The sequence below is a fragment of the Accipiter gentilis genome, chromosome 10, assembly GCF_929443795.1.
Source record: "Accipiter gentilis chromosome 10, bAccGen1.1, whole genome shotgun sequence".
Classification (NCBI taxonomy): Eukaryota; Metazoa; Chordata; class Aves; order Accipitriformes; family Accipitridae; genus Astur; species Astur gentilis.
This window is the reverse complement of record NC_064889.1, coordinates 23158120-23170419: the sequence shown is the minus strand read 5'-3', so window position 1 is coordinate 23170419 and position 12300 is coordinate 23158120. Positions and strand designations below refer to the sequence as shown.

The 12300-nt window shown below is 46.8% G+C and overlaps 1 protein-coding gene across 5 annotated transcripts in view; it reads left to right on the top strand.

Annotated features, from left to right (window-relative positions):
- The window catches only part of IGDCC4 (immunoglobulin superfamily DCC subclass member 4), a 100964-nt gene that overhangs the window by 75338 nt on the left and 13326 nt on the right, over positions 1 to 12300 (top strand). For all 5 annotated transcript variants that reach the window (XR_007507411.1, XR_007507410.1, XM_049811570.1 and 2 more), the window contains 8 exons: positions 424 to 657; positions 5812 to 5919; positions 6690 to 6873; positions 7542 to 7669; positions 8616 to 8786; positions 9317 to 9454; positions 9954 to 10059; positions 11101 to 11335. Coding sequence is in view for 3 of the 5 variants with exons in the window: in XM_049811570.1 (XP_049667527.1) it covers positions 424 to 657; positions 5812 to 5919; positions 6690 to 6873; positions 7542 to 7669; positions 8616 to 8786; positions 9317 to 9454; positions 9954 to 10059; positions 11101 to 11335 (1304 nt within the window). In the remaining 2 variants the exon portion in view is untranslated. The remainder of the gene's footprint in view (positions 1 to 423; positions 658 to 5811; positions 5920 to 6689; positions 6874 to 7541; positions 7670 to 8615; positions 8787 to 9316; positions 9455 to 9953; positions 10060 to 11100; positions 11336 to 12300) is intronic.

Below are 12300 nucleotides of genomic sequence, written 5' to 3'. Positions count from 1 at the left end.
TCTCTGTTGAGCAGCCCCTGTATATCTTGCTGCTTGCCTGGGTAGTGGGTCTTTCCTCCCTCCATGTGCAGCTGTGAAAATTCTTAAGAGAGAAAGAAACAAAAACCCCAAACCCCAATGTTAGGACATTTGGGAGTGGATAGACAATTCTGCCAAACAGAGCTAAGCCCAAGCCAGACTCCAGCAGTGGTTAAAGACAGTGGTATCTCAGAATACACTGAGAAACTCTCATAGTGGCTTTGTGACATTATTTTTTCCTGTCATCAGTAGAGTGTAACTGTACCAGACAGTGGAGACATCCCACTCACAGGACAGCCTTTTCTCATGCCCCTCCCTCACTACCGAGGACAAGGAGGATTCAGTAGAGCACGGATATGGAGACCAGTGGCTGAATGTTCTTCTCTTGTCTTGTTGTTCTTCTAGTTCCATTTGCCCCGACAGAATTAAAAGTCCGAGCGAAGATGGAGTCTCTCCTGATAACGTGGCAGCCCCCAGCCAACCATGCCCAGATATCTGGCTACAAGCTCTACTACCGAGAAGTGGGCCCAGAGGAGTCCAGTGATGAAAGCCCTTTGGATGGTGCTGAAGATGAGAGCTGGGACGTAGGGCCCATAAAACTAAAGAAGAAAGTGAAGCAGTATGAGCTGACTCGACTAGGTTAGCTGGTTATGTCTTCTTAGCAGTTGGTGTGGAAACCCTGGGTCTGTCTCTTGCACTTTGTAGTAGTCCCAGGATGCTTTCAAGAGGCTCAATTATCTGCTTGGCTGCAGATACATAGGACCAGGACCGTGTGAGCTTTTTTTAAAAGCACCCAAAATAATTTCTGGAGTTGGGGTCTTGGGGCTTGTTCTAAGCAGAGTTTGAAACACAGAAATTTCTGATGCCAGTGTAGCAAGGATTGTATATTTATTTAATCAAGGGCTACTAGTATACTTAGTATATGCTGATAAGTAGATCTGAATCAATTAGTGGTTTTTATTGTGTCACTATAAAGAGTGCCTAGATTAAAATCACCAGTCAGGACAATGATCTCTCCTTCCTTGTGTATTTCAAAGAAGCTCCATTACTGTGTGCTATTTGAAGTCTCTCTGTATTAAAATGCAGAGGTGGGTTAATTCACAGCATGCTAATTTTGGGTCAGTATTCTCCACCTTCCCATAAGGCAAAAGAGATAGAATAGTGAGTGTCTGTGGCTGGAGAACAAGTCTGCCCACAGTCAGATCTGCCTGCCTGGCTAACTGTGCTTGCTGTTTCCCATAAGGAGTTATGTTTCTAACACCTGATCGTACTAATTAGTTGATTTGCCCATTGATACAGGGTGAAGAGAGAGAGAAGAGAGTCATGGCAGATGCATCCTTGAAACAGGATTCTGCATCTTAGAGTTCTTCCATCCCCCACTTCATGCTTTATCCCTGTTACTGCCCAGTGAGCTGAGACTGCAGGGCGAGTGTTTCTTGTGCTGGTTCATCTTACATGTCTAGCATATATATTATGCATGGTGTAAAGGTCAGGCTGCAGCACCTGGAAAGACAGTTTGTGTCATCACTGAGTAGGTTTCCAGCTATGTTGCAGCCATCCTACCACTGAGAGGGTGTTAACAGTTATGAGTTTCTCTGAAGAACTTAGGTCTGTAATTATTGCACTGAGGAAACCACATGTGAACATCATCACGCGCTGCTCTAACCACTGGCAAGTCAGTTAGTGGAGGGACTCGGGAGTGGGTTGAATTGGTTCCAAATGCTCTGGCACGATGATGCTGAGAAGGCTGCTTGTTCTTCTGTAATTACTTCCTTAAATTTGGGCACCCGTCAAGCCCTAATGGTTTCCTTATGATTTGGCAGTTGTGTATCGGCTATCATTGTGTTAGGAAGAGTCTCGGGTTTCTTCCAGCCGTGGATGTTCTCTTTTTCTCCCTCTTGCGCTGCTGAATGACATGCTCTTGCATGCGTACAGTAAAGGAAGGGGTAGGGAATCTGGCTGTGCTGAGAAAGGCAGGGGATCTGGACATGAAACAAGGAGGAGGAGTGGTTGGGATTTAGAAGGGTTTAGTTTTATGGTGAGGAGCTACCCTGCGCAGGTACTTACATCTCCATTAGGGGTCTTGTAGGCAGAGTGGGTAGCAGTCTCGGGAAAGGTTGGCAGCGATAACGTGATCTATGCTGCTGCATGTTGGCTGATGGGCAATCAGCTGGAGGGATTTCCCAGCTCATGGATGCCTGCCTGGGAAGCACAGCAGTGGAAACCTCTCCTAAGATCCCTCTGTAAAAACAAACAAAATACCCAACACTGTTTCTTGGGAGTATCTCTTGATGTCAGGGTAAGGGGGCTGCATATGGTGAATGGTGCTGTCTGGTGGGAGAGTGAGATTTGCCCAGGCTGGCCCAGGGGAAGTAGGCTGTTGAAGAGGTGTCACAGTTGAAACTACAAATTGGGTTAAGAGCTTGAAGAGGTAAGAATAGAATAAAATATAATATTCTTTGTTTACATAGAATAGAATATTTCAGTTGGAAGGGTCCTACAGCGATCATCTAGTCCAACTGCCTGACCACTTCGGGGCTGAGAAAAAGTTGAAGGAAATTCTTAAGGGAAATGACCAATTGCCTCTTAAACACTGGCAGGCATGGGGCATCAACCACCTCTCTAGGAAGCCTGTGCCAGTATTTGAAATGGTGTCAGGAAATCCCAGGATTACACACTGTCTGAGTTGTAGCTCAGACATGGTTGCATACCGTGTCAGTGCCAATGAGGTCCATCTTTCCCCTTGGAGGCGATGTACTGCTGCAACACAGTCACTAAATGCCCCTTGGCCCCACATCTCTGCAGTGTCACTGAAGCCAGCGCTCTGCCCCTTGTCTTGTCTTGGTTTGGGGTATGGCCTGAGAGACAAAGCTCCTGTCCCACTGCTTGTTCCTGAATAGCTGAATTTTGATTTCCTGGTTTTCCTTGTTTGTTTGGGTGTTTTTCCAGGAGCGCAGCAGGGCAAGAGGGGAAGCACTTTCTGGGGAGACAGCTCCTTTCGAGGCATGCCTCAGACAGAGATGGATGGGTGTGCAGAAAGCAGCTTTGGACAGAGCTTCTTGAGCGTAGCTACTCTTTATTCACAGTTATAGCACAACTATTACACTAGCAAAAAGCCCTGCCCACGTTTCCCTCCTTGTATTTTCCTGTAACATTAGGCTGTGTTTTAGCCTGCAGTAAGGTTCCTTATGCTGGTTAGGTGCAAAATTCTTCTTTTATCTTCTCTTGCACTGGCTGGTCCTGCTACTGTAAATGGTGCCAGCTTTGTCCACCACCTCTTCTCTGTCCTGCAGACTTCCTCATCTTTTGCTTTACCCCCAACATCTGGCTTCTTGATTTTTGCCTTTGGTAATGACTCAGCTGTCTTCAGCTGTCTGAAATAAGAGAAGACTTTTCTCCCATGCTCGTGCTAACCTCTGGAGCAAACCATGTCTCCTTAGAGTGATGTTGCTAATGACATGCCTTGTATCTTGTCTGAGAGGTATGTGCTGAAATCCTGAGAGAGGTGGACAGCTCTTCAAAGGCACATAAGAAATAGAGCAATTTCATGAGCCCACAAAATCAAAAGGAAGCTGTCCTGAATCACCACGAGGGCTTTTGCCTGAGAAATTCTCATTGATTTTCATCTATGTTCTAGCAGTTAGTCTCTGTAATGGTGTGCAACTACCAGGGCCATAATTCACATGAAAAATATACAGTAAGGATCTGATCCTGTCTTCTACATTCCCCTGAAAGAAGATTGCATTCCTCTGGGAGTGACTCCCTGGAGATCAGGGTATTTTCCCACTTACAGGAAAGTATGGTGTATGGCATCTGGCCAATATGAACACCTTGAAAAACTGAATGAAACAACATATTTAGCATATTGGATATATTATGCAGTCATCCACATTAGTGATTTGAAATGATCTGGACTAGATTATTCTGCTTATATTTAATGTATGATGGAATGCAGTGAAATACATCTGTTCTCATGCTGCCTACTAGCTTCGTGACAGCTTGATAGAGCTTTATGTCTGCATGTTCTAAGAGCTTGAACATCTGGGCCTGTGTATAAAAATTGAAGCCAAGCTTCTGACTGAGAAATCCAAAATACCCCTATATTCAGAATGCAAATTGCTTGATCCTGTAGTAGAGCTCCCCTAGCTTCACATGTAAGTGGCTGCTGTATTGATCTGACCCAGGGATGGAGATGGAGGACTTGACTTGTCCTTTCCTTCGTTTCATTCTCCAACAGGAGCTGCCCACAGCTGCATCACATCTGTGAGCTCTTCCTCATCATTTTGGATCACATCATCTGTGATGAGCTTGTGTCCCAGTGAAGCCCAGCCAAATGCTCAGGCAGGAGGCAGAGTGTGTGTGCTGGCAAGAGACAGGCTGTAGGGTTCTTTGTTCCACCAAACCTGTGGTCCCAGCCATTTGGAAGTTGAGTGCCCTTTGGTCTCATTGCCCTTGTGTGGGTTTGAAACATTTTCCTGTGGCTGGAGAGTGTGGAAATGCAGGTCAGGCTGCCTTGGAGGCAGACAAAACTCTGTTTGCTTTAGGGATTCTTTTGGGGAGAGAAATGTGGCTGAACTGTTTTTATATTCTGAGCATGAACATGTGTTGTGGAGCAGAGAAAGCCTTTGGTAATTGGTACCATTAGCCTCTGGGAGTGTAATCAGCGCAGTAATAATAAAATTGGCATCAATAAGAAAGGTTTTATTTTTGCTTACATTGTCTGGCAAAGAGAGCAGTGATCTATCAGGGCAGGGAATGAACAGGCACAACCCAAATTAACAAACTTCATCAATGTGCTGCAGCCAAGGCAACCAAAGACAGTCTGGACTGCTCTTGCTGAGCTTCTGAATAGGCTGGCTGCTGAAGGGAGAAGCTGGCGAGTGTCTTATTTGAGAACTTCGTATCTCCCAAGTTGTTTCCTTGATTAAACATCTCCATTAAAAAAAACCCTCAGATGTTACTTAACACAGCAGAGGAGTATTTCAGCTGATGAAAGGCTGGAGGAAAGAGGGAAGTGAATTTTGGACCAGGGCTGCACTGTCTGGAGACAGGTCCCTGCCCTGCAGCTCCGTTTGGGTCCAAGTGTGAGGTTCCCCATAGAGTACATGGCTGTCTGATGGGAAGAGTGTGTAATGAGGACCCTCAGGTTTCTGGTGTGGGTTTTGTGTATGCTGTTGCTTTTCTAATTGCAAATGAAGAAACTCTGCTGTGAAGGCAAAAGCGTCACCACACAACAAAAGCAGCCAGTGACTTATCAGAGTGTGTGAGGACTTACCAGAAGGAAGATCCTCACAGCAGCGAATAAATCAGAAAGGACCTTAGAAATGGGAGGTGCATTTTGGAGAGGAGAGGATGTCCTCACTCCTCAGGAATAAACATTGCAGTGCATCCACTTGCATGGGAGAGAGAAAGCAGTCACCGTGCGTAGGTTTCTTTAGTAGTTTGCAAGGGAGAAAGATCAGGAGATCCTGAGATGATGTGCTACAGGCCATGACAATGGTTAACCCTTGGTGGCTGGGCCAAGTCCATTTGCTGCTGATAATTTCTGCAAAAAGCGAGGGGAGACCTAGAGAGTAGCTGTAATGTTATGTGCACCACTAGTGAGACAGTATTTGAATGTGGAAAGCCTGTAAGTGGAAGGGCGGCTTCCTCCTGTATTTTTAGCAAATACAACTCTGTTCAAGCTGCTTTCTTGGATGGTGAGAAAAGCTGGTCAGACCAAAGAAAACATGTCTAACTGGGGAGGGTTGGTAACAAAAATAACCCCAGACAAATCCTGATTGATTTTTCCAGCTCCTGGGAAACTCTATGAGGTGAAGCTGGTGGCATTCAACAAGCACGAAGATGGTTATGCAGCGGTTTGGAAGGGCAAAACAGAAAAGGCACCTGCAACAGCAGTAGGTGAGGAATGCCCTTCATTTGTTGTCTATCGCTTCTGCTTGGCATGTGGCTTCAAAGGAAGGGTAGAAGTAAAGTTACAGAAGATGAACTTGAAGAAGGACAATATGAAAATGGGGAAGGTCCCAGTATGAGGAAACTCCCTTTGACAGTCATTGCAAATTGCATTGGAGGAGTTATCTTGGGAAGGAGAGAAAGAAGCAATATATCCCCCTTCTCATTAGAGTGGTTGTTCTACTGAGTGTGGATAGACTTCACTGTGTTCTCTCTGGCCTTGTTAGTGGCTCAGGGATGGTCTTGGAAATGCCAAATAACCTGGGTTTCATCTGTGACGTTATAAAAATTCAAGAATGTGAATTATCAGCATGCCAGACTTTTTGCAGTGTTACAAAGAAAGTAAAAGCCCTGAAGACTTAGGCTCCATTCTCAGCTCTGCCAGTCTGTTGTGGGATGGTGAACAGTCTCGGCTCCTCCTTACCCTGATGCAGGCCTGTCAGGTAGGTAGCTTTGAAGCTGGCCTCCAGTGCTCCATGGTAGTACACCACCACCTTGGTGCATGGATCCTCGTGATCTTTCCCACATGTGAGGAAAAGCGTGGACCGCTGCATGCACAGAAGAGCTAAGCTGGGCATCTAGGCTTACACTGGGGGCTAGTATATCAGTGCAGGCTTCACAACCTAGACCTGTTTTATTCCATGTTTTCTGTGTCTGTTCCTTGCCATACTGTCGTTTATGTCTCCACATCTCTTTTCTCTTTTTGTCTTGCACCATAGATCCCCCTGTGCAGAAGGGTCCTCCGCTGCCTCCAGTCCAAGTCTATGCAGAGTCCAACAGCTCGACTTCCATATGGCTCAGGTGGAAGAAACCTGACTTTACAACAGTTAAAATTGTCAACTACACTGTGCGCTTCAGCCCCTGGGGCCTGAAAAACGCCTCTCTTGTTACATACTACACAAGGTAAAGAGGGATGCTATGCATTCATCTGCTCATGTCAGGAATAAACACAGGGCAGGAGGAACCTGCATGGAAGTTCCAGTACTGAGCAAAATCCTGGGTGTTTCACATGCTGGGAAGTGCCTGCCTTGGTCACAGACATATTTAGAACTGCTGAAATGTGTCACTGGGACTTTTCTATGACTTGAATACCAAGGGGTCATTTACTGGCCAGTCTCTGCATCTTTTCTGCTCTGGTTGGACCTTACATGCTTGTTTCTGTGTTAATAACATAGCCAGGTGCAGTTATGGCCAGTCTCAAAGCATTCATGATTTGTGAGATGGTCCTCACAACTTTGATTTAAAAATTGCTAGAGTTTATACAGTTATAATAATTTGGGGAAGTATTTTAAATGTGGATTCCTATGCAGGTTTTCAGCCTATAACCAGGCTGTGTTTTCAAGCTTTTCTCTGCAAGTAATGGTCCTGGAGGCTGGGAGCCTGCTTTGCTCTGTATGTGGGAGCTGAGTGCTCTTGCATTCACATGACTGCAGGAGATGAAGCTTTAGGTGAAAAATCAAATACTCTAAGAGTTAGGATAATCTCTTACAGTGTTCCTGGTAAGGTATCAGGGTGACAGTGGGAGAACCATCTAGGGTTTGTGGCCTTATGAATGTGTCCTCTTTTGGCAGCTCGGATGAAGACATTCTCATTAGTGGGTTGAAGCCCTACACCAGGTATGAGTTTGCCGTGCAGTCCAATGGTGTTGGCATTGATGGGCCCTTCGGCAGCGTGGTGGAGCGATTCACCCTTCCTGACCGTGAGTATTTATGGGAATTGAATCCTGATTTTTCCTGGCTCTCCCTGAATCTCTTATCAAATCCCTCCTAATGTGCCCCTGAGAGATGTGATCTCAGATCACCTCTAAGCTATGATGCGCCTGAGTACATGCCGAGAGCCGCTAAGCATCCTGGTGGCATTCCTAAGCCCATTAAAGAAGTGCTGCTTTGTAAACAGAGAGGAGCATGTAAAGAGAATTGGGGCAATGATTGCTGTTACTGTAGGGTTGACTCTGGGTTCAGAGAAATTCTGCTCGTTACAGAGAGCTGATAATGCATTGCTTAAGTGCTGGGTCCTCCCCAGTACTGAATATCACTGTCAGAACAAGAGGGCCTTGACCAGCCTGGTTTTCCAATAAGACCTCCACCTCTTAGCTTCAGGCCTGGTGAAGGCTGGGAGGCAGAGATGATCCTGAGAGCTGCAGTGGGTTAGCTCCTTACTCTGTGACAGCTTCTCCAGTATTCAGCTTCACAGAGCAATATCGATGGCCTTTGGAGGTGTTGTGTATCCTGCCCCTAGCTGGGACTAGTTGCAACGCAAGCAGGGCTTTGGAGAAGATGCAGAAGAAAGCAACAAGGAGCAAGTGTGTGCTGGGAATGTTTTCTCAAAGATGAGCAATGTTGCACAGTCTCAAACTATGCTATGTGGCTTCTTCAGCACTGTCACGTTTCCCTTGGCTAGTTGGCCATGATGCACGAGTACCGCCCTGTATTGGGGTCAGCAGCCTCCTCTCTGCACTCTCCACAGCTTGTTTGGATGAGGTGTCTGGCTACTCAGGTCACCCATCATTTCATGCTTGCAAACATGGCTGTGGCACCACTGAGAAAGATTCAGAGAAAGCACAGAGCAGTTGTCATGCTCTGCAGGTTGAATGCTCTCCCTCTCTTTTCTGCTGTTCACGCTGGATCTTTACTTGTCTCTACTAGGTCCCTCAACTCCTCCATCTGACCTGCGGCTGCACCCGCTCAACCCCTATGCTGTCCAGGTGCACTGGTGCCCCCCTGTCGAGCCCAATGGCATCATTGTGGAGTACCTCATCCTATATAATGCCAACAACACGCAGCCAGATGACATGTGGACCTTGCTGACACGAGAAGGTGAGCCTCCTTGAGGTACTGTAATACCCCACCAGGTCCTCCTCCTCCTGCCTTCTTCCCTGCCTACAAAGCCAGTTGGTCAGTCCTCTTGCCCTGATTTTTGCCTCACTTTGAGCACATACAAATAAACATTCAAGAGCTCATGCTGCCAGCTTTCTTGGAGCATATGCTGGGCCTTGTCCTGGTCATATAGGAGACTTCAGGGACATGACTGCTGAGATGTGAAATCGTACATGTCTAGGGCTGAAATAGCCATTATCATCCGGCAAACATCCTGCAGATACAGGCTGGCAGCCAGTAATTCCTAGGAGAACGTATGCCAGCAACACCACATGCAGTCTGTATGATCAGCTCTTTAAGCAGCAAGTTCATTAATACCAAAGAGGTGTATGAATTACCTCTTAGAGCTCATGACACAAAAATCCCTCACTTCTGAGGGTCCAACAGAATTCCACTGCTGCTTTGCTGCAGCGTCTGAATACTCTTGAAACTGCATATTTTAAACCTCTTTTTTACTTGCTTTTGATCAGGAAATATCTTCAGCACTGAAGTGCATGGCCTGGAAAGTGATACCAGATACTTCTTCAAGATGGGAGCAAAGACAGTTGTGGGATCTGGTCCCTATTCAAACGTTAAGGATGTGCACACCCTCCGGGAGAAGTTGTCTGGTACGAATTTCCCCTTTGTCCCAGTACAAGTGAGTTGCATTGCTGAAGACTGATTTGTCAGCAGTGGCATTTCTGTTTGCCAAGCAATTGCCTGATGTCACTGTGCAGGATGCAAGATGCGACTGTGTGTAGGCCAGTGCAGAGGTTCACAGTGGAGTCCTCAGATGTGCAGCTCCACAGCCCTCAGGCAGCTCCAGAACCCATCCCACAGCTGAACTTCGTTTCTCTTCCCTATCCCAGCTCCTATGGAAGGGCACATGCAACCTGCGTCTTGCTGCCTTTCTGTTAGGCTTGCGTAGTGTGAAATTAATGAATGTGCTTAGGTGCCAGTTTGTTTTAAGCTGCTCTAAATTTTCACTGCTAAGTAATCTTCTTTCTTTATGTGTATAGAGGCATCACCTATAGGTTTTAGTGAAGCTGGTGCTTCTCTGAACATCAGACACTTTGTATTTTCCTCCTGCTAGCAGTTGAAATGATGAATCTGTCCTTCCTCTACTAGATGTTCTGGATATCCACTCTGTCACGGGAATCATTGTGGGAGTCTGTCTGGGGCTACTCTGCATACTTTTCTGCATGTGTGCCAGTTTCCGCAACAGCAAGCAGAGGTAGGTGTCACTTCACCTTTGCAGGAGGTAAAGGAGGCTGATGTGGAAGGAAACAAAAAACACTCTTGAGCTGCTTTGTCGTGTTCAGCTCCGCTCTTTGGGATGTGGTGTATGACATCAGTTAATACAAAGATTGAGTCTTGGGAGTGCTAGCTGGCTAAGGAACATATTTAGTATGGTCTTTTCACTGATTTGTTTTCTCAGTAGTTTCTTTTTAATTTGCGTTGTTAGACTAATAGGGGTTTTTTTCAGAGAAAGAAAAAAAAAAAAGGGAAAAACACTATTTGCCAGATTATTATCTGTGTCCATTAGTGTGGGCAGTATTCTGCTTCTGAGGTTGGACAGCTCTAAGGATATTTGGAAAGGGTTTGTTAACTTTCAGTTGGGAAAATGATGAAAGATTTTCCAGTGAATGACAGGCTGGTTTAAGGAGGTTTGGGCTCAGCCCAAAGCCCCCTGCTATCGCAGAGGTCTGAATCCAGCCACAAGCATTTGGAAAGACCATGATCAGAAACCAGCTTAGTTGTTGAGAAGAGCTTTGAGCTGGCAGCAGATCTTGGGACTAGCAACAAGCAGCTTCTGAATTCTTGTCCTAATGTGGCTGCCAAACTTTTCTGTCCTGTTGCACCTCTTATCTGTAAAGTAGAGATGACAGAAGTGACACAACTCCCCACGGGCAGGGATTAGAGAGCCCTTGCTCTAGTGCTGGGACCCGTGTTGTCTGCTGCCCTTGTGATCCACTGGCGAGGGGAGGGAGGGCTTTGCATCCAGCACCATGCATTGTATGAGCTTTAGGATTAGTGAAGGTGGTGAAGAGATGCAGCTGGGGAGAGGCTATGGCAGTGAAAGCTGTTACAATAGCTTGTGGATAGAGGATCGTCTTCCTCAGGAGCGTCAGGGCAGGGGCTTGGGCCTGGTCACTTCCACAAGGACAGGCTGAGTGGCCTGGAGGGAATCACTTTATCTGGCAGTCTGTGGCTGTTTGGGACAGAGGAAAGTGAGGCTCATGAGAGATGTCAACTCTTGCTTGTTCTCCCTCAGGGACGCCCTGCCAGACCTGGATTCCCAGGGAGCCAGCAACCACACTTACTACCACCGGAGCAGGCAAGGGGTGGCAGCTCCCAGTGCCACCTTGGACTCACATGAGCTAGAGTCCCTCATGTCCCCAGTCCCGGAGGATGCACCCATGCACCTGGGGGACATCACAGAACTGACGGAAGTGCACAGCCTCATCCACACAAGCCTCCCTGAGGACATTGTCCATGGGAAGAGGAAGGTAAGGACCCAGGCATGTGGTGACTGGGCTCCCACCCTAGGCAAGAGCCTTTGTTTGGTGTGCCACTGCTGGGAAGCCAGGGTCTGATGCTGTCCTGGCTCTGCAAAGTGTCGGTGGTCTTGGCTGCAGGCTGGTGCTGGGCAGCCATGCATTTCCCTCTCTGTAAAACTGACTGGCTCAGTCTTGGCTGTCAGACCGAAGTTTGGGATCCCTGTGCCATCTACCACCCCTTTTCATCTCCTGGGACAGTGGCCCCTCATGCCCAGAGCAGCAGTACCAAACTTAGTGCTGCAGAAAGCTGCACTATTGCTGTTGCTGTGGCATATAGATGGTGTGAGAAAGCGTGATGTCTAGAGTAGATGCTCTGCCTTCCAGAATACTCTTTTTGCTTAGAGTAAAAGGAGCTTTGTCCATAAATAGCGTGTTCACTGGAATACCCTTGAAGATATACAAGAGGTAAAATTGTTTTATTTGTGAACCTTGTTTTTTGAAGTAGTCTTTTCCTGCCTTGCTTGGTTTGCCTGACATTGCATTGTCTTTCATTCCTCCCTGCCTATTTCTTCTCTCAAGCTTGCCTGAAACATTTCATTCCATTAGGGAACCTTTAATTGGCCTAATTTAGTTAATCTGTTTATGTCTCTCTTTGTAGCCCAGGGAGAGCATGTAAAGTAATTAGGAGGTTCAGTAAAACAAATGCATTGTGAGCGCATGGGATTTCACGTTTGCATCAATGATGCGCTCATGTGTCACCAGGGGAAGGTGAGTTCAGGATACCTGGCTAACCACTAGACCCATCCTTGCTGCTAGTGGCAGTGCAGGTATGGTCTTTTGGAAATGCAATGTCTTCTGCGGGCTTTAATAGTCCTGTGAGCTGAAGCCATGCTCTTGGCCATCCCCAAGGGCTGTGGCAGATCAGCACTCAGCTGAAGGAGAGGCAGTTTGCAGCCAAGCCACATCTGTGGATT